The sequence below is a fragment of the Lissotriton helveticus genome, chromosome 2_1 (genome assembly GCF_964261635.1).
Source record: "Lissotriton helveticus chromosome 2_1, aLisHel1.1, whole genome shotgun sequence".
NCBI lineage: Eukaryota > Metazoa > Chordata > Amphibia > Caudata > Salamandridae > Lissotriton > Lissotriton helveticus.
Genome location: NC_136059.1, coordinates 736,074,057 through 736,097,197, shown reverse-complemented (window position 1 = coordinate 736,097,197; position 23,141 = coordinate 736,074,057). Strand labels below are relative to the sequence as shown.

The window sequence follows — 23,141 nt, the reverse complement described above, 5'->3', positions numbered from 1 at the left end:
AGTTGTACTTACTGCCATCCTGTCCAGCTCAAACTCCCTACCCGACCCCACAAGCCCTCAACCCTTAACCTCGCCTCGCTGAATTGTCGCTCTCTCCCCAAACATGCGATGCTGATTAACCACCTCATAGAAGACCATGACATAGACGTTCTCTTCCTGACGGAAACGTGGCTCTCCCCAAACTCGGAGTCAGATATGGTGTTAGCAACCCCACCGGGCTTCCTTATCCAGTCCCTACCTCGTCCCTCAGGTAGGGGTGGTGGTGTCGCCATTATCCACCGGGATCACCTCCTCTGCAAATCCAATGATGCACAGATTCCCGACTCTGAAAGCCTGCTATTTACAATTAAGGTAGACCCTACTAACTCCCTCACAGGGATCCTAGTGTACCGCCCCCCCGGTCATCCAGGTCCTTTTGCTAGTTCTCTCTTGGACACAGTAGCTACACATGCCCACTCCATCACTAATTTCATGATACTAGGAGACCTGAATATTCACTTCGATGACCCTTTAGATTCTGGGGCAGTCGACCTGATCACTGATCTGGCGGCTCTCGACATCCGCCTCCTAAACACTGGGGCTACTCATAACAAAGGTCACCTGCTGGACCCCGTGTTCACGAGCACTCCCACTATGCAAGCCAATATGTCCCTTCCCCTCCCATGGACGGACCACTTTTTAGTCTCTTTCCAACTACCAGGAACTTTTAGGAAACCTCAAAAACCACCCACTTACACTAGGGACAGGGCCTCGGTTAGACTATACAAAACTGCTATTAGGCACTCTAAAGCTTCCCACTACGATACTCGGATAAAAGAATCCACTAACTCAGCCAGGGAATCTTTCCAAATCGTAAAGGAGCTTCTGAAAGTACCTACCACTCCCTCCTCCAACATACCCCCGGTGGACCGAAGCAATGAACTAGCCACCTATTTCAATGACAAAATTGCTCGCATCCTAGCATCCCTTCCCCCTTGTCCCTCTAGCCACATGGACAATAATTCACCCCCCAGCCAGACTGGAAGCAGCCTACCCCCCCAACTTGCGACATTTAGGCCAGTAAGCGGCAACGAGGTAGAAGCCATCCTGACCAAAATGAAAAGCGGATCACCCTTGGACCCTGTTCCCTTCAGATTCCTTAAAACCGTAGCCCCCGTCGTCACTCCCACGATCACAGAGCTCATTAATAGCTCACTTGCCCAGGGATCTGTCCCCGCTAGCTGGAAGAGTGCAGTGGTGAAGGCACTCCTTAAAAAACCCCAGCTAGACCCAGCAGAAATGGCAAACTACCGGCCAATTTCACTACTCCCTGGCATTAGCAAGGTAGCCGAGAAATTGGTCAACCGTCAACTGTCCCAGTTTCTCGAGGCAAATAACCTCTTGCGGCAATCCCAAACTGGGTTCCGCCCGGGCCACGGCACAGATACTGCCCTTCTTGCCGTCATCGAGGAGGCAAGGCGCATTTTAGATTCAGGAGGGTCAGTGGCAGTGATCCTCCTGGATCTTAGTGCAGCTTTCGACACAGTTAACCATCGTGTCCTTCTCCATCGGCTGGCGGCAGCAGGGCTCACCGGGACGGCACTCAGATGGATAGAGTCCTTCCTTGCCGGGCGTACGTTTCAGGTTTGGGACGGCAATTACCACTCGTCCACCCTCCCCCTCACGTGCGGGGTTCCACAGGGATCGTCCCTGAGCCCGACGCTTTTTAATGCCTACATGGCCCCCCTTGAAGACGTGGTGACACCATTCGGTATAAAAATAGTGAGCTATGCCGATGACACACAGCTGGTCGTATCCCTGTCCCAACTAAACGACCACCCAGACAACCTGGCAAATTGCCTTACGGAAATCCACGGTTGGATGTGTGACTCATCTTTAAAACTAAACGGGTCAAAAACCGAAGTGATGCTCATGGGAAAGCAATGGGTGACCATCCCCCCAGCGGTCTGGCCAGACGTGTTCGGGGAAATTCCCACCCCGAAACATGAAATAAAGACCCTAGGAGTATGGCTAGAACCCGAGCTTTCAATGAAGACGCAAGCGGCCAAAACTGCCTGAACCTGTTTTGGGCTTATGCGCACCACCCGCAAGATTCTCCCCCTACTCCCCCCTGCCTCCAGGAAACTACTAGTCCAAGGGCTCATACTGTCAAGATTGGACTACAGTAACATGGTCTACCTGGGAGCCCCTGAGGCCACACTGACGAAACTTCAACGAACACAGAATGCAGCAGCCCGTTTACTCATAAACCTTCCATCCAGAGTGTCAGCGAAACCTGCCATCAGGGCCTTGCACTGGCTCCCTGTGCGCCAAAGGGTGGAATTCAAAGCCATGTGCACGGCATACAAATTGATCAATGGAGTTGGCCCTTCAATCCTCAGCGACCTGGTCACTCCCTATAAAGCACCGAGAATGAGCACCTAGCCAACATTCCCAAATTTAAAAAGACACGTACGGGAGGTCGACGCTTCTCCGTGAAAGCCTCCACTGGATGGAACTCCCTCCCACGTACCCTTAGATTGGAATCCAATTATTTGGCCTTCAAAAAAAAATTGAAAACCCTTCTATTCCCTAAATAACGTCATCCCCCTCGTTTCTTCCCTTCATCTGGATAACATTCCTCATAGCGCGGGGATGCCCTCGGGTCACCAGGCGCTTTATAAGTCGTTAAAATAAATAAAATAAATAAATAGTGGCGCAGACGCGAAAAGCCCTGGACGGATGGGCTAAACACACGCTATCGTGGTTCGGGCGCGTTGCAGCGGTTAAGATGAAGCTCGTATTTTGTATTTATTCCAGACCCTCACGTTAACTCCACTTCCTAGTACGGTGCGGACACTGCAGCTAGCTTTAAATAATTTCATCGGGGGCAAGAAGAAGGCGTGCCTTTCTTTGGCGCAACTTTCATATTTCCAGGGACGATGGAGGTGTTCAGCTACCTCTCATTCATAGATATTTGCAGGCTGCACATCTGCGCTATGTGCTGGAATGGAATCGCCCATTGTCGGAGAAGCACTGGACCCAAGCGATAGCGGACAGCAAATGTCCGGCGAGAAATCTGGCTGCCCTGTCGCCTCCGCTCTTGGGGCCTTTATTCATCCGCGGTTACAGCGGCCACCATGAGAGTCTGTGATAAGGTAGCAATCTCAAAAGGCCTCACTACATTTCCCTCCCAGATGACGCCCCTAGTAGATAACCCAGATTTCCCACCGGGTGTGAAATCTACGGTCGCACAGAGGTGGAGAGAAGCTGGCTGTATGCGACTGGGCCACCTTTTCGATCTTCAGGGCATCATCCCGTTTAGCCGTGTGCACTCTGATCTTGACATCCCCCGCTCCGACGAATACTATTATTTACAACTGCGATACTGGGCTACCTCTAGGGCGTGCCTCTCGCAGGCCTCGCGCAAGCTTAACCCTTTCAAACAATGGGTAGCAAAGAAAGAAGATGACAAACACCTCATAACGGAATTATATTTGCTCCTTACTCCAGGCCAGAAAGGGACTTGCACTCGCGGACAACTTAGGTGGATGGCAGAATTGGGCAGGGTCTTTAAAGACAAGGAATGGGATAACATACATTATAGAGCGCACCACACAGCATATAATACAGCTGGGACGGAATCGGCGATTAAAGTTATGACCTATTGGTATCTCACCCCTGCTAGGATTTATCAATGGAACAAAAATCACACTGAGGAATGCTGGCGTGGCTGTGGGATGTCAGGCTCCCTAGCGGCACTCTTATGGCACTGTCCGCGGCTAGAGTGATTGTGGGAATTGGTTCTCAATGATATTGATGCGGCATTTGACACCGAGATACCTCGCTTCCCAGCCTACACCCTTTTAGGGCTCTCCAATCCCCTTACCTTCCCTCTGTGGTCGCTTTGTGGCAGACAAATGGCATTGGCGCTCCTGGCGGTGCGTCAGGCGATCCTAATACACTGGGGCACTACAATTGTGCCAGATCACTCAGCATGGTTACACAGGTTGTGGATGACCTTGGCAATGGAACAGCTCTCCCTAATACAAACTCAGAAGGGGGAGAAATATACTGAACTATGGGCGCCATTCATTGCATTGCTATCGAAAGATCTCCGTGAGGTCACCTGCCCCAAATTTCTGCAAGTTCTACATTTGATACCTTCCCCAACAGCTGCGCAGACCACTGAAGTAGCGTGAAAGGGAGCGGCTGGGTTACCGGAGCGCGGCTCCTCTATAGCACTTGACACTTAGATAAGGAGTAACTTCTTTTTTCTTCTTACTTGGTTTCTTGTTATGGGGAGGGTGGGTAGGTGGGAGGGGGTTTCCTTTTCTCTCTTCATTGTTTTTTTCACCTCTAGTTGACTTGTTTTGGGTCACACTGAATCTGAAGATGCCGGCCTCATGGTTGGCGTAGCCTTGATTCTAATTCATGCCTGCCTCCGGGATGTTGGCCCTATTACAGCGCATCTTGTATGCCCTCGATAGCACGGTTTGCAGCCGCCGGCTCACGTGGTTGTAGGCAGAAGGCTGTGTACACCCTATGAGTCACTTTTCAAAATGTCTAATAAAACAGATTTGTTCCATAAGGTGAGCAGCACTGCTTCTTCTTCTGGGTGGGACGCCGTCAAATGAAATACCCCAAATAAACGCCTATTGTTTAGTCTAGTTCTCCAGTGCAGCATGAACCCTGAATAGTCCAGGTGCACCAGGGACGTGATCACTCCCCTGAGACGATTCGCCAGAGCTTTAGACAGAATTTTAACCTCTGTGTTTAGCAAGGAGATAGGTCAGTATGAGCTGCATCCTTCCGGAGATTTGCCTGGCTTGGGAATCACCACTATGGTTGCCGTCCGTTGATCTATCGGTAGTTGACCTCTTTCCCTTGCTTCTTTGAACATTTTCAGCAGGTGTGACATCACCACACTCGCTGTGCCTTTGCAGAACTCCATCAGCAGACCATTAGGTCTGGGGTTTTCCCCGCCTGTATTTCCCCTATCACCCCTTTTATCTCTTCCACTGTAGTTTCCTTATCCAATTAGTCTCGGTGTTCTTCAGTCAATGTTGGGAGTCTAATATTCATTTTTAATGTAGCTAATATTCATTTTTAATGTAGCTAATATTCATTTTTAATGTATATTGAATTATTGAACACTGTAATGTTTATTGCTTAGTTAATTAAAACCATAACAATTTAAAACCAGAATAGAAAAGAGAAAAGACCGTTGTTGTAGAAAACAAGTTAAAAAAGAAAAAAGAGAACAAACAATACATTCATTTAATTTCTTCGAATACTTCTAAGATGTTATTGTTAAAAACTTCAGTGCAGTGTGATTGTCCATTTTTTCTCTTTTGCAACATTTCCGACCCTTTTAACAAAGCTTTGTAAATGCTTTGAGGTATTTGATCAGTCTACCGTTCAGTGGGGGATCTAAAGGACTCAGGCACACCGTTATTGCAGCTCTACAGGACCTAATACCTCTTTCATTAAAGCTTGATTTTAGAAGTATAACTCGTTCATTATACAGTTCCTTGCATGTGCAAATTACATGAATAAAATCTTCTTTGTACAAATTGCACAGCCGGCATGATTTAGGACCTGTATGCACCCAGGCTGGCTGCTCTGCCAAAGATGGTAGTTTTCCAAAGCGTAATGCCATTAATTGCTTTTTTACATTCATTGAGAATGTTTAACTCAAATATGACGCCGGTACGAGGGACTTACAGTTGTTTATCACCATCCAGGCGTGCGACCTTAATCTAAAGATATTTTTGTCAAATTGAGATGAATGAGTTTTTGAAACTTTATTGCTTGTTTGAATGATTGGTACGGGAGGTTTTTATTCCATAATTCTGTAGTACATGTAGTTGAGAGAGATTTGAATAGGTATAGATGAAAAGGAGAAGTTGTATCCTCATTTACTTCAGTCCAAAGGGCTTCATTGATTTGTGATGTAGCTACATTTTGTTTCAAGCGATACCAAGTTTTAACTGTCGCATACATTCTGCCTATGTCTTTGTTTATTAGGCCGAATTCAAGACGAACCTGGGCCGGGGAAGCCGACCTTTGAATCTAAAATGTTTTTTTGTAGATGGAAACTATCAATTGATTTAAGACCTCTCCATCCTCACCACGAAAAGTAGCGCTGGCATATGTTATTGTTGGCAGGATTTTTGCCTTCATTACTGCGAGCAGAGGTTTATATGAAGGACCCTTCAACTTTTTAGCCAGTAGGCTGAAGGCAAATATAAGGGCACTTGTTCTCTGAGTCATATACCCTTTTTGCTCCGTGAGGTTTCTTGAATTATCAATGTAGAATTCCAGGTACTTGTATTTTTTTACCTCCTCTAATTGGCTCCCAATCACCATTGTTTTAGTCTTAGATATGTTTATTTCAAGTTTGTTTTCTGAAATATGAGCTGACATTTCATTCAAACTTCTTTGAAGACCGATCTTTGTTTTGCTCATTAATACCACGTCATCGGCGTATGAAAGATGAGAAAGTCTCAATTTACCAAGTTTCGGTGGATGCGAGTTAATGCAGTCCAGCCTTTGAGAAAGATCAGACAAAAACAGGTTAAAAAGGTGAGGGGCCAAAACGCACCCTTGTTTAAGGCCTCTGGTCGTTGTCCGCTTCCTTGATAATCTGGACCCATCACCTATCTTGATTCTTAACCACGTGTTTGAATAAAATAACAGTATGCCTTTTAGTAGCCTTTCAGGAATGTCGCATGCTCGAAGCTTTTTCCACAGGAGGTGACGATCAACACTATCAAAAGCTGCTTTTAGGTCTATAAAGCAGAGGTAAAGATGTAGTTTCCTCTGCTTACACTTGTTTGCAATTAGTGATAGACCGAAGATATTTGTTGTCGTCCCTATACCTTGCCTGAAGCCTGTCTGGTTGGCTGGGATAAGATTGAGGCTATTAGACCAAGCCTTAACTTCTTCTAACACCAGAGTGGCATAATAGTAGGCTTCTACATCCAGAAGAGCTATCAACCTATAGTGTGCTGGATTTTATCTTTCTCCTCCTTTAAATATAGGAGTCAGTATCGAGCCTTGCCAATTTACTGGTATATTATTTAGGAGCTCTATTTCTTGGTGTAGGCTAAGAAGGTGATTACTCCAAAACGATATATCGTGTTTAAAGATTGCTTGAGGGATTCCATTAGGTCACAATGTCAGACAAAGATAAATTAGCACCTCTTCTAGCAAAAATAATCCATGACCACCAAATATGACAGGATAGTAAAGATACATCTTTCCAACATGCAGTAATAGACTTTAAAGAAGCTGACAATAAATGTAAATGTAAATCAGACAATTTTGTAGAAAGAGCATTGGATTTGCAAATCAAAATATTAAATGAAAGCATTTCCGAAAAATTAAATATTTTTTTTATGACATCCCAAACTTCCGTCCAAAAAGAATGAAGAAAAACAGTCATAAATCATAGGTTTTAACGAGCCTGGACATAAATTACAATGCCAACAATTCGAGTTGGGTATAAGTTTAGCTTAAAATAACTCTAATGGAGTCCATAAGCAGTTAAAAGAATAAAATAATTAGTTTGATAGAGCGATACAGGAAACCAACCGTAAATATTGTTTAACCATATTTTCTTCCATATATCAAGAGATAAAGATGTAGAAATTAGGAGTGTTGCTTTTATAACCAGTGCCAGCCTGTTTGGGGGGGTCACTCTCTTGGTCTACCTCTAAACTGGTTCTGGTCAGTTGTTTCTCTTCCCCTGGGCTTGCCTCCAAACTGCCTATGGATGCAAAGGGCAGGCAGGTCGAGGTGTTGCTGCATTTGTCAGTGACAGAGAAGGTAGCGTCAGAAGTCAGGAAGGGGATGGGCACAGCCATCAGGCTATCATTTGATGCTCAGGAAGGGCTGAGTATGACCCCTCAGGCCATGAACATCAAGACCGGAATAAACTTTTTTCATACATAGAAGGGCAACAATGTAATATTTTTCTATTCTACTAGCCATTCGATTTAGTAGCAGTAATCACTTGTTTTCCAATCATGGACACTAAGGGGGTCATTATGATGGCGGATTTTCCGCATACTCCGGGCCGGCGGAAGCCACCGCCGGCCCGGAGTATGCGGGAAATCCACCGAGGAGGCCTGAAAGACCCACCGCCAAATCAGGATGGCTGGTGGGTCTCACAATCTGTCCGCCGCTTTTCCGCCGCGGTCGGAAGGCGGCCACGGCGGAAAAGCACTAACATGGCTGGCAGTGTCTATCAGACACCGCCAGCCATATTAGGATGTAGGGAAAGTAATGCTTTTCCGCGGCGGCTTTTCCGCCGTGGAAAAGCATACGGACATTCACTTTCAGGGCCCGTTGCGGGCCCCCTGGGTGAAGGTTGCGTGGGGGGTGCACATGGGGGGTACCTATGGTACCCCCCTGCCTTTGCGTGCACGAAGCGGCAGGCACCGCGCGGTGCCTGCCGCTTTGTGCATGCAAATGCACACCTTTCATTTTTTACATTGCGGCGGGTGCTGCTTCAAGCAGCACCCGCCGCAATGTAAAACATACAGGATGTGACCGCCAGGGTGGCGGTCACATCCTAATTGCCATGGAGGGACCGCCGCTGCCCATGCGGACGGTCCCTCCTACTCAGGGGTGGCGGACGGACGCAAGTCCGTCCGCCATCCTAATCGGCCCCCAAGTCTCTTTTTTTAAACTTTCAAGTAAATCATCACACGGTGAATGTTATCTTAGGATCCTTTATTCAATTTCAACAACATCACTTTTTTGGGCAGACCCAGCCAACGCGTTTTACCCCTTATAGGGACTTCATCAGGGCCGTCCCACTTGACGTGCTAAAAGCTCCTATTATGACATGTGATTGCTCAAGCAAACTTTATCATTATAAAGGATTTTAAATTACAATTCAAATGAGTGGAAGAAGTACTCCTCCACCTACTCCCAAACTGAAGTTGTCACTTATTAAGTGTAATAAGGTAACCCAGTGTTTATGAGAGAGTTAGCCCTGCTACAGTGAAAAATGACTTGAGGAGTTTTTCCACTGTCCAGATATGTAAAATTTAAATACACATGTCCTACTTTTTAAAAATCATGCACTCTACCCAGTGAGCTTTTAGGGCTTCGCTTGAGTGTGACTTTTAAGTATTAACAAGCATTGGCAAAGCCAATTGGTCGTGGCAATGCCTGATATTGCATTGTCAATGTGGAACGCATAGCTGAAGCTGTCTGGACCTTATACCTTGAAAGCGTTCACAGGAGAAACCCATATCTCAATTGCTAATTGATTTATGCTCAAATGCTAATCAAATGTGTTGAATGTGAAAACAAAGTTTCTGTTGGCTTAGCCAGAGTACAGAATTGCATCTGTTCCATTCCCCTCTGATTTACCGGGGCAAGAGGGACTGGGATAAAAAATAAAAATAAAAAAGTAAACAGGTTGGATACATATTTGCAATTTCAGTGGCTGACACTCCATTAAAGGGGCAATGAAATGGGAAGTGCAGGAGAAGCATGGTTAACCTCTAAACGTTTTTCACCTGAAGGAGACTGGAAAAAAACAAAAGTTACACGTTTGTCTCTGAGGTTATGTTATGAATTTGCTGTGAGTGGGATTTCCTGCCAGTGAAGGTGATGAGCCTGCATTTGGGTCTGACTGGAGCAGGGATTTCTGAAATGAAAAAGCACCCGAGCAACAGCTGCCTCAGCCCAAACCCCACAGTAGACCTGTTTTTCACTGCTTCTGCTGTATTGTGCTCCGTTGCAACTTCTGTCGCAGAAGCTTGGAGATTATGTTTAAAAGAGAGGTGAACCGTAGATGAACTTTTACTAATGAAACACAATGAAATGTTGAAAAAGTGACAAAATAATGCAGAAACAATGCGACGGTGGGTGAGGAAGGGAATAAACAAAGTCACACATTCCTGCAAGATGGTTCTCCAGTCAGAAAGAAGTAATGGGCTTGGGGGCGGGTGGAAGAAGACGGACATAGTGAAAACACAAGCACATGTATGAAGTGCTAAATTTCCATTTCAGATTTATTTTCAATAAAGAAGCACAACAACATTTTTTAAGTCACTAAATGGTACAGAAACAGTGTGAAGACGGGAATAAACAAAGTCCCACCTTATTGCATGATCAATCTGCAGATGAAAATAAGTACCAGACTTGGGGCGGGTGGGAGGAGGAGATGGAGCTTGTGAACACAGAGTGCTCCAAAACAAAGAAAAAAGTAGTTCCCAAAATGGGAGCAGTGGATGGATAACAAGTACTTGGTCCATGCTCTGGGGGAGGGACAAACACAGGAAGAGGTATGACACATTCATAACGTGGACAAATGGGGATTAACGATAGGAGAGTGACAATGGAGCGAGCAAATGGGAAATGCAAAAAGAACAATTGATGGACAGAATGCAGAACAATGTCATATATTCACCCCAGTACAGATATTTGGGCCTAAATCCATCGTGTTTTGCTCACCATGCCATTCCAGTTTGGACCCAGCCATATGCAAATCAGTCTTGACCCTGCACCCAATGGGAACAGTCCAGCCCGAACTGCCAGGCCTGGTCCTCCCTGGACTGGAAACAAGCACCCTAGGATTGGTTTCGGGCTTGCAGCCCCCATTTAGCCAGGATAGCTTGACTCCAGTGGCATGGAGAGCATGGGACTCACGTCTGAGCATACCCATCCCACTCGGGGTGACAAATGCAAAAAGAACAATTGATAGACAGAATGCAGAACAATGTCATACATTCACCCGTGTACAGAGATCTGGGCCTAAATCCATAGTTTTTTTGCTCACCATGCCATTCCTGTTTGGACCTGGCCATATGCAAATCAGTCTTAACCCTGCGCCCAATGGGAACAGTCCAGCCCGAACTGCGAGGCCAGGTCCTCCCTGGACGGGAAACAAGCATCCTAGGACCGGTTTCTGGCTTTCAACCCTCATCAGCCAGGATAGCTTGACTCCAGTGGCATGGAGAGCACGGGACTCACATCTGAGCAAACCCGTCCCACTCGGGGTGACAAATGCAAAAACACAGGAAGAGGTAGGACACATTCGTAACGTGGAGAAATGGGGATTAAAGATATGAGAGTGACAATGGAGCGAGGAAATGGGAAGCCAGATTAAACACAACATGTCTCTTTGAGACAGCGCATGCACTGTCCAGCTGAAACTGAAAAAGAAAGGTTTAGGCCTGGCAAAAGGTTTACTTTGCCAGGTCGAAATGGTAGCTTAAAACTGCATACACAGACTGCAGTGACAGGCCTGACACATGTTTAACAGTGCTACTTTAATGGGTGGTACAATGTGTGCCACAGCCCACTTATAACATTTTATTTACAGGTCATGGGTACATCTAGTGGCATTTACTAGGAACTTACAAGTGAATGGAATGTATCACTCAGATGTACATCAATTTTACCATGTTTACGGGACAGAGCACAAGCACTTTACTTCTGGTTAGCAGGGGTAAAGTGCACAGCATCCTAATGCCAGAAAAATGGGTTCCACAAAACAAGGCAGTGAAGGCAAAAACAAATCTGGGGAATACCACGCCAAAGGGGTCACGTCTAACAGGTATACAAACTATACAGGATGTAGTCTGATCTGTGCAAGAATGTAGACCTCCCTACAAAGAGACCGCGGGTGGGAGACATCGGGCAAGAGATACCAAATAAGAACTGATTATTCTGCTGCTTTCAGGTAAACTTCATATAATTGAATTACAAACATAAGCTCTTGAATTTGAAATTCCTCACTCATTTGTATTACACCCCAGAATTGATGTGTAAATTTGATGTGACTGCTAGTGCGAAATGCTGGTGGTGCCCCCATTAGCCCTGCATGTTTGGCAGTACCCAAGAACATCAGTTTTTTTTCTCATGAGGACAATAGCTTGCTGGAGGGCATTCTAGGACATCCCATGCATCTATCCCCCATGGTGGTGCTTTTGGAGTATGTAGCAGATTCCTCTACTAGTGAAATGCGGGTTGCTGTGTCCTAGTTGGAGTGGACCCCTACCCTTCTGTTAAAGACTACATACAAGACACAGCCTTCTGCAATTATTGTGCAGACTGCTATGCACCAATGCTACCTACATACTTCCAACCCATTTGGGAACCCTTTGAACTTATGTTGAGAGAAGGGCCTAGACCAAATGATCAGTAGAGTCCGACCCTCACAGGGCACCCAATATGTTTTAACCCTTGGCTCAAGATATTTGACAAACGGAGATATAATTCTTTATGTATGGGTAGATGTAGAACTATGTCATTCTTTGCAGTGATTGAGAAATGATTTATTCCTGATGGCCACTGCAATTTGCCAGACTAATTTGCGCTCCCAGTATGGAAGAGGGGAATAGGGTACGACTCTGCAGCTTCCATAGTCTTCATTGAGATGCCCATAGCACATCCATGCTCCTTGAAAGTTCTGCTACAAATGCACCCAGTTTCAACTAAAACAGATTTCATCCTGGGCTGCCTTTCACAACAGGTGTTCATCGAGCCTGGGAGACAGCAGTCAGGCCCCCAGAATCAAGCCATGCTTCGATACCATGCCTTTAAATAATGGGTATTACGGAAAGCTATCAATGTTTTAAATACACCAAAGAATCCGGTGCTAGGGATAGGTTAAATCGTACTTCCCAGAAATAAAAGTGTGATCCCTCTTCTTACAGTGACTTTGAATTTTTCTTTCTGCTCAGGTAAGGTCCTTAAGATATGGAAGGAAACTGTGGTGAAAGCTATATTAAAGAAACTGCATATGGGATCCATCTCTTTAATCAAACTAACCAACTATAGCCTTAATTCTCCCGTTGGGTAAGAGTGACAAGAAATAGTTAGCTAAATGGCTTTCCAATCACCTAGAACAAAATAGCCTGTTGTATTCTGCTCTAACTGGTTTTTGACCCAGCGTAGGTACTGAATAGGCCTAAGAATCCATACAGAGTGACTTTAAATCTAGTTTAGATAACAGTTACCCAGCTAGTTTCTTAATGCTGGCTCTCTCAGCAGCTTTCATCACGGTCAAGTACTCCAATATGGACTAACATTCAGCACATGTTGGCTTGAAAGTGGTTCTCTTCCTTTCCTGAGGATTGTCATCAAGCTCGGTCACTGAGCAGTTTTAGATTGAAAAATATGCAAATTAATCATGGAGTTCCTCGCTGTCACTTAACCTAAGTAATATTTATATTCGACCCTTGATTCACATGCTTTGTTCTTTAGGTTTAGGGTGTATGTCGAATGCTGAAGACACTCGTTCCTCAGATTTGATCATCACGTGGAAGAAATTCAGGGTTTTTTAAAAGTCTTGTTTACTAGTCATTCAGATATGAATGGGTAATAACAGGTATAAACTTAATAAAGTGAAAAGTGAGACTCTGATTGGGGGCCCCCAGCTCTCCCTGGGTTGCTGGTTTGTAGCCTTCTGACATGGGCACTTCTTCCATGCCTGCAGATGTAGTAAAACATCTCTGTTTTAAGATGAACAGGGAACTTACTCCAGAAGCCCAGGCCAATGAAGTGTTATACTCGTGAACACATCAATTACAACTTCTGAGAAAAAGCCTAAAAGTAATTTTACTAAAACGCAGACCAATTGTGATGGCAACTTAATATCATTTGTAAGATTGATTATGCAGATGCCGGTTATTTGGCATACCTCAAACATTTGGCCCGTTTACAAATAGTCCACAATACCGCTGTTTAGACTGGCATCTGGACTGCAAAGATTTGATCACATCTCTGAGGCCATGCATAAGCTACATTGGGTATCAGTCAGGCAGGCAGAGGGTATAGTTCAAGGCAGTTTGCTGGCTCAATAGATACTTTATGGTATAAGGGCTCCTGTTCTTGAACCACCTTATTAGGAAATAACTGGCACATGCATCAATATTGCATTTTGCGATTCCTTAATTGCGAAAAATAAGGAATCGCAATTAAGGAATTGCAAACTGCAAAGCATCTAGAAATTGCTAAAAAAATAGCGATTTCTTGAAATTCCTTAATTGCGATTCTCTAATTGAGAATCGCAATTAAGGAATACCTCCCCATCCATTCCTATGGGCCTAGAGGCCCATAGGAATGAATGGAAAGACATTCTTAATTTGCAATACACCATTAAAAATTCGCAAATTAAGAATGCAATTTCAAGGGTGCAGGGGTGTCCAAAGGACACCCTGTTGCACCCCTGAAATATGCTTAGAAGTACATTTTGCACACTCACATGCCCCATGGGCATGTGTGTGTGTAAAATGGAACTTTGAAAAATGCACTTTCAAAGTTTTCGCAAATTACCATGAAGGTCAACTTCATGGTAATTTGCTCCCCTTATTTGCGAATTCGCAAATTTTAAAAGTTTGATGCATTGCATTTAAGGAATCTCAATTTGAGATTCCTTAAATGCAATTGCAAATTAAGAAATCGCAATTTTGCGATTTCTTAAATTGCGAAAATTACAAAAATGATAATGCATCCCAAAAATGGGAATTGCATTCGCAAACGGCCGAATTTTGCAATTCGCACCATTTGCGAATGCTATTTCCAATGATGCATGTGCCCCTAAGAGCCTAATAGACTACATTCCTCTTCTGCTAAGGTTTTAGCAAAAATCACAACTGCACCTATGGGAGAGAGATCTTTTTCAATGCTGGCAGCAAAATCTTGGAAGCAACTGCCTATGATTCTGCCATTAATCACTGACAATAGCACCTTCCACCAGAAGTTTAAAATGTTTCTTTTTGTTTTGGTTAATCTGTTAAGGGCTTTATCTCACTGGGCCTAGAGGTTTAGTGTTCTCTATCTTTTTTTCTGTCCTCTCGTTTGCTCACTGTTTTCATGCTCTCAGCGCAAATATACTAGTCTTGAGGTGTACATCATGCTCTATAAGTAACTCTTTCATTAATTTATGTACCAATAATATCCAATTGAGAGGACGTTTTCATTAAAAAAAATACTTATGAACACTCAATTACAACTCAAAACCTTTGCGTATATCAAACAATAGGAGCAAATGTCAAACCATCATACATTGCCACATGACTCTATAAATATAAACCGGACCCAACATACAGAATCTTGTATGGAAAAATAGCTCAGCAAAACTGTGATAATGGCAAGTCGGTTTGTGATGGGTGGTTTTCGCCAAGTAAGATGATAGCTGTTTCTGTCCCAGGGTCTCACGGTATCTAAGGAATCCTACTAAACCCTCAAGCTTTTGAAGCAAGAGATCCAGGGGAATCCAGTGAGGCTTGCCAAGTGTGGATTGTACAAACTTTAGATACCCATAATGCCCAGCAAATGTCAAACCATAGCTACAAAGTATACAAATGTTTCACAATTACGTACAGTAAAAAAGGGGGTACCAACCCAAAGACAAGTCTTCCCATTGTGCGTTCACACTTCCCCTGAAACAAACTGTATCCTAATTGTGTGGGTAGGCACATAATACAGGACAGCAATGGACCAAAAGCACAGTTATGTAATTGGAGCTTCCTTTTTTTTAAACTAGTATTTGGGGATAGGGGTCAGCTGACACCCAAAGATCCCCAACAACTAGACATTTTTTTTAAGTAGAGCTGAAGACGAACCTAGGGCTCACACCAGGGCTGGACTTGGAATCGAAAGTAGCCATGTCAAATTTTGTTATACCACACTTCACACAGCATCTGAACAGTGGCGGCTGCCACAAACGGGGAGTGGTAGGGCAGGCATATGGGAGGTGGGTGCCAGTGCAACATTACATAAACAAAATTGCCGACATGCATTACAACTGCAAAGGGGACTTGGGAAGGCCCATGCCTAAAACATTTCTTAAAATAAAAAACAATAATTATGTAAATTTTTGGTGGGCACATGAATAATATATAGAAAGACACACATTTGAATTTTTAAGGGTGCACTTCACGCAGCCCCATGATGCCAATCACAACTTGAAAACACCACATTTTCAATATCTCTTACGAGCAGAGACAAGTGAATCTGGCCAAACAACTTACAACTTTGCTATTCAATTAAGCCAAACTACAAATTTACAGCCATTCCTTTTTGATCCTCTCCTACTGTGTAAATATGGAAGGTCGACTGTTCTCTAAATTTACATCAAATAAGCTTAAGAAGGAAATTAAGACAACATTCTGCGTGCTCAGTGCAGGTTTTATCATTAAAATGGGTCTAAACCTGGAGCTCTTTTCACTGCATTATCCACTTAAAATGTTTAACACTTGGCTCATGAAAACCTTATAACTTACATTTCAATAAAATATATCTCACCTTACGAAAAAGCCTTTGGCTACCACCTCCTGCAGATGTTGGGTAATAAATGTAAACATTGTGGTCCTCTGCACTGACTGGTTTTTCAACAAATGGCTTTTGGAATATTTCCCCGTTCACCTCCACGTGATCTTCTCCTTCAATAATATTACATTCTATGGGAAAAGGAACATAATGGAAATGCGCATGTCAGACTTTTCTCGATCAAATATTTAGGTCAAGAAAAAATATATATTTATTTTCTAAAAGGCCTTTTTGAGTAAGCTGACAATACTCCTCCACTAAGCTTCTCAAACCACAGTACATCTACAACTATCGAAAGCACCACCATATCTTTAAGTTTCTTTTTTAACTAAACACACAGAAAGCAGCATCTTCTAAATTGCTAGTTTCATTAGGCAAAAATAATGAAGTGGCAAAGGACGTAAATGAGTAAAATAAAGATGTAAATATTATTAAAACAGGGAAGATGGCGGTCGCATCTCAGAGCTCCCACCAGATCCCCAATAACCATGCATCATCCAGCATCATCCAGTGCCCACAGGCAACCACAACACTCCCCCCTCATAAGGAGAACCGATTATCTTGACCTGGGAGCATTTTTGGCAACGTTTTTGGCCACACTGCGAGGCTGTCACGCATTGAGGCCACAGCCAACTGTGTGGAAGCAGGCCTATCGCTCGCCTGAACTGGCACAGGAAATCTGCCTTTCCTCTTCCCACCGCCGGAGCCTGTGGCTGGTTAGGGAAGAGGACTCAGAGGATCATGCATGCCATAATAATGTGTGCATTTTAGGGATGCGGGAGGGCACGGAATATCCCAACCCAGCATTGTTCTCGAACAAGGGCTCCAGGCGATGGTTGCACCATAAAGTCTCTCTGCTTTGTCCACAGTGAAACGGGCGCACAGGGTGCTAACATGCCGCCCACCGCCAGGAACACCACCATGGCCCATTGTTGCGCGTATTCTCAACTTTAGAGATCTGGATGTCCTGCTACAGAAGCCAGGGAGAAAGAACCCATTCTTCTGGAAAATGCAACTGTGCCACTTCTCCCAGACAACACACTGGAGGTCTGTGCCGCCTTCCTGGCTGCCAAGAAACATCTACGGGCTGAAGGGCTTCTGTATGCGCTGATGATTCAAGTGCCCTCGAGTGGCCCACGATTAGCAAAATGTTTTTTTGACACCCCAGAGGGGGTATATGGGACTGGTTAGAGCAATACTACCCCAATGCATGCCATCCTCCTCCATCCGGTCTGCCAACCAGGGAACTGGGGGGCCCTCCTGCTACGTCGCTGAGTACTCTCCCAGAGGAGGGCTCTACGTCGGTCCCCTCTCCTATCCCTGGTAACACCCATAAACACACATTGCACTACCCAGTTGGAGATAAATGAGGCTTTCTGTGTATACTATACTCAGCTATATGAAGCTCGCTCCTCCCAGTCCTCCACAGACGTAGATGCTTTCCTGTGTGATCGGAGGCTTCCACAGGTCTCAGCAGTGAAGAGAACGGAACTGGATGCCCTGCTGTCACCTGGCAAACAACACCAGGCAATCAGGCCAATGGCACGTAACAAAACACTGGGAATAGATGGTTTACCCATTGAAATTTATTCCGCGTACTCTCCCCGGTTGGTTCTGCAACTGGAGAAACTTTACAACGCCTTGCTTGACGAGCTAACTGCCACCTATCACTTTCCAGCCCCTGGTTACCTCTTTACTTAAACCTGGATGGACCGCAGAAAACCTCTCTTCTCATAGGCCACTCTATCTTCTGACCTCAGTGTATAAAATATTGAGTAAAGTGCGGATGCGACGTCTGCTCCCCCTACTTTCTGGCCGGATCCATATTGACCAATACAGTTTTGTTCCGTGCTGAAGCACCTCTAAACATACAGCAAGTTTATCAGGTGATGGAGACAGCACAAGAACAATACTCAAACGAGGGGTGCCTTTCCCTAGACCTCCAACAGGCATTTGATTCCATGGGATGGGATTATGTGTTCTTGATACCGCTCAAATTCAACATTCCGCTCACCTTTATCATTTGGGTTAAGCCTCTCCATACTAATCCCACAGCGAGGACCATAACTGGTACACATATATCGTCACAATACCCAATCTCTAGAGGGACTTTATAGGGCTGCCTATTATCCCCCTTTTTGTTTGTTCTAGCAATAGAACCCCTGGCACAGAATCACAGGCAGGAGACTACAGATTGGGGCATCCCACGAGGGCCTCAGGCCCACGCAGTGTCATCATAGGCGGACAACATAATAGTATACACTAGGATCCTTGGCATGGACCTCACATCTATCTCCACTATATTTCGGTCCTTTGGCGCCCTGTCTGGCCTACAAGTCAATCATAGTAAATCACAAGCATTTTCATTTCGAGACACTATGCCTCACGAAACGGCAGGCACGCAACGCCCATTGGGCTCAAAGAGCTTTAGCCCCCCCGTCATGTGTCAGCCCAGGCTGAGACAGCTTCCCCGGCTGGCGACCATCTTACTGCAGCCGCACCAGAGTACTTCACAGGTTTTTAAAAGACCATTTACTTGTTAACAAGGCTTTGTTGTGTTTGCACCCCTTCTTAGAGCCCCTGCATCTCCACTCTGCCTATTGCTGGAGGAATTAGTACCCCTACCCCCCACCGAAATTTGGCTCTGCGAAACGGTGTTGCTGGGCACTCAGACCATACCAGATGCACATCTTACATTTTGTTACGTATGCAACCAGGTCTACAGATATCTATGGATTTGTTGGATGGGAACCTGCTAAAAGTTATCCCGTCAAGACTTGTGATCTACTCCATCATACAGGCGCGTATTTCTTTTCATACATTGTTTTGCACAGAACATAAATTTCATAGAACTTACTGTTTGCAGATTATAATTGATCATTATTGCCATGACAATACTTACATTAACTCATTTTCACTGTTATTGCCATCACCATTCTTAGTTATATTATACAACTCATTGGGAATCGTCTGCCACCATTGATTCGGGTCTGCCTTTTGGTGCTGTACCTTTATTGCACTCAATGTACTGATTATTCGACCGGGATTCAGCTCCTCTATACATCCCTGAAGGTGAAAGTCCTCATCAATGGACATGTATCTCCCTTGATCTCGCTCTCTCCTGTGGCGCCCAGCAGGTCTGCCCGCTATCTCCTCTCCTATCCGCCCTTGCCATGGAGCCTCTTGCAGCCAAGCTCCGACAACATCACTAGGAAAAGGCCCTTCGTTGCTTTCTTCGCCCAATCCTCATTTCTCTGGATGCGGATGATGTTACCCTATATATCAAGGAACTGCAGCAGAAACTTAACCCACTCCTTCGGGAGTTTGTCAGGTTCGGCGGCCTCTCCAGCATTCATATTAACTGGACCAAAACCCAATTATTCCCGTAAACTACTTCAGCTGCACCGTTTGACACAGACTTCCCTATTGAATAGTGCTCTACTGAAGTAAAATATCTAGGGATACACATCACTGCAGACCGTGAGGAATTGATGAGGCTAAATTACGGGCGAACGTTAGATCACATTACCGGCTGCATAACTAGGTGGAACGCACTCCCCCTCACTATGGCGGGCCGTATCTCTCTCATTAAAATGGTGGTCCTCCCCAAATTTTTCTATCTATTCTTAAACATCCCATAAGATCCAGGACGGTATTTTTCTCATCTATACGAGCAGAGCTGATTAAATTGGTATGGGGTGGCAAACAACAGCGCATACAGTGGGACACGCTTATGCGCTCATTCTCCCAGGGGGGCTTTGATGTTCCTAATCTTGAATTATATTACATATGCGCCCAAGCACATTACGCGCACTTCTGGTTCCACCCTCCCAGATATACACCTCATGTTGCGACTGAACATTGGCTGTTGGACCCTATCCCGCTCGATGGGGTCATATAGTCCACAGTCGCACCATGTGACCGCGCCTGTCCTCAGTAGATTGCACGATTAATGCATGAAATCGCATCGCGACCCGCCTACAGGCACCCTTTTGATACTCCCCACTACTGCCACTTACATATCATCCAAAGATGCCACTGCTGCAAGAAGGTGTGTTTAAGAGAGTCACAACTGCAGGCAAAATCCAATGTTGGGGCGACCTATACTTAAATGGCAAATTTCATACTATCCAACTAATAAATCCAAACCCCCCCACCCTCTGCAATGGAGACGTTTCTGTATGTTTGGTTACGTCAAGGGTTAAAAGAGTGCACCCCTGCATACCCCTTAGAACCATCGGTGGTAGCTCCTTTGCACGATGTACTACGTGCGACCACTGCTTCTCACCTGGTGTCCACACTTTATCATAGCCTATATAAGGACACTGAGTATCCTCTATGTACAGCTCAGGAGAAATGGTTGGCTGATCTAGGACAAGACATCACTGATTCACAAAGGACGTTCTGTTGTAAGCAAACGGAACAGGTCTCCTCCAGTAATCGTTTATGCATCACTCACTACAAATTTCTACATCGTAGTTATTACACCCCAGTTAAGCTGCACAGGTTTGGGTTACGGAACACAGACCGCTGTGACAGATGCAAAACAGAAGCAGCTGACTTCCTACATCTAGCTTGGGGGTGTCCCACCGTTCACAACTACTGGCAACAAGTTTTCACAGCGCTGAATCGCATGACTTCCTTGTCCCTCTCTTGGTCTCCACTTTTGGCTTTATTCGGTTATACTGAGCAGATACCAGCAAAGAATTGTAAATTTGTTTCATTTGGCCTCGTTCTGGAAAGACGGCGGGTGGCCTGTAGGTGGGGTCCAGGACGGACACCCAAGTTCAAGGAGTGGATTGGAGACATGACACTATGTCAGGAAAAATAGGTACATATGCTGAGCTTCTCCCAATCTCCTCATGCCCCCGTGATATCTGGGGCCCATTGCAGTCATACCTCCTGGCTCATTCAGCAGACATTGATCAGGATTCCTGACTTCCACCCTCATTATCATGTATTCAGGCCTAAACACTACAGGCTATGGTATATTGCTCGTACTCCTGGAGAAATTGCTTCTTTTTTAAACGCACATGGGTAAATGGAGATCCTAATATGTGACCTTCATGTAAGATGCTATTGACATGGGAAAATGTTGAAGATACTTGCCCTATGTGAATTTATGGATTTTATGTCGCTGTGCTGCATGCCACTTGCCCAGAATTGCCTTAATACTGCTGATTGTCTATCGCATTTGCTATCTTCTGTTTAAAAAAGGGTCTTTAAATATAATGCTACTTATGGGCCTGCTGCACTTCTTGTGCCACTCACTACAGTAGCCTTGTAAAACATGTCTCCGGCCTGCCACTGGGCCTGTGGTACATTTTTAAACTGCCATTTCGAACAGACAAAAAAAAAAATTTTGTCAGGCAAAAAAAAAAATGTATTGAGTATCCATACTATGCTTCATTAAAGCCCAAGTGGGCAACCGCCTAGTCTCAATTAATAATGCTGGCTATTTTAACCAGGAACAATTGTACAACATCTCAACATCATACCATTGGTACACTTCCTTATCTAAATGATACTGCTCCTTGACATTTAATGTCATGATTATTCATGCCTCTCCTTGGCCTTAATCTATCCGCATTTAATCATACTAATCATTTGGTACTTCCTCTAATTGCACTACATGTACTCCGCAAGAACTCTGTGCTAAATTCAGCTCAAGTGGGCACCACTAAAAAAATCCGGTGCTGATGCAATAACCACTGTTGGCAATTTCCATTTAAAACAATAAAGCAAAAGCAATGAACCCTGTACGTAATCATCACATGTCATGGAAATTCATCATACATCTTATTATTCTCATCTTTGCCATGGCAACATAGGCGTCAGTAAGTGGCAAGCTAATATTCAGCGACGAATTTTATTTACGAGATCGGGGTTTGGTTTTGCCTGATATATGCTTGAACCCAAGAGCAGTCTTATTTATTTATTTCATGATATTTTGCTCTACATAAATATGGGAACTCGTTTTCAATTGTTTTTTCTTTTGAAGGTATGTTCACTGGACAACACAAGTTTATTTCATTATTGCATTGTCTCTTATTTTTACTCTTCTACTTTTTCACACAACAGCATATGTAATTGTTGAGGCACAAAACAGCAATGGCTTTGTATCATGAAACACTGCAAAAATGTGAGTTACGTAGATGATGGACTGACTTGTTTTTCATGATTTTTTTCCCAGTTATAAACAACAGCCCCTAAAGAAGGGAGTGCATCCCAAAATGCATTGGGCAGTTTCTTCTGTGATGATTGAGCCGTTTGTTCTGTGATGATCATAATAACAGAACTCCAAGATTCATTGTATGATTAATATGCAATTTGCAATAACCTGATGTAATCAACAAAATTGTTTTAGACTACAGGAGTGGTCTGGGTATTAGAGAGGAATACACCACATATGTTTGAAGTTTCATAACTCAGAAATTAAATATAAACAAAGTGAAATGTATGAATATGTTTGATTATCGTTTTGATATGTTCTTTCAGCAGTGCTCTCGGGGTCCAAAGAATCGTAATCTTTGGCAGTATTAAACGAACAGATTGACAATCATAATCCCCCTCCTCAGCGATCGTTTGACAGAGTTAAACATCTGGGAGATGTCTGGAGTAATGGTGCTTTTTATCTCTCTTGATACATTGAGGCGAGAATACGATATAGCTGCCACCGAAGTGTTTCAATATTACCAGCTGGGTCATGCTCTACGTGTGCATATACAGGAAGGGACGGAGTTGCCAGGCTCCTCCCCCTTGGAGGATAGGTTGCTCACATACCCTATTCCACAGAAGGGAGTGTCAGTAGTATACCAAAAATTACTGAACAACACCCTGGACCCTGTGGTTTCCAT

The 23,141-nt window shown here is 44.4% G+C and overlaps 1 protein-coding gene across 5 annotated transcripts in view; it reads right to left on the bottom strand.

Moving 5' to 3' along the window:
• The window catches only part of PPIP5K2 (diphosphoinositol pentakisphosphate kinase 2), a 1,596,028-nt gene that overhangs the window by 1,374,991 nt on the left and 197,896 nt on the right, over positions 1-23,141 (bottom strand). For all 5 annotated transcript variants that reach the window (XM_078675453.1, XM_078675448.1, XM_078675449.1 and 2 more), the window contains exon 6: positions 16,261-16,415. In XM_078675453.1, coding sequence (XP_078531579.1) covers positions 16,261-16,415 — 155 coding nt within the window. The remainder of the gene's footprint in view (positions 1-16,260; positions 16,416-23,141) is intronic.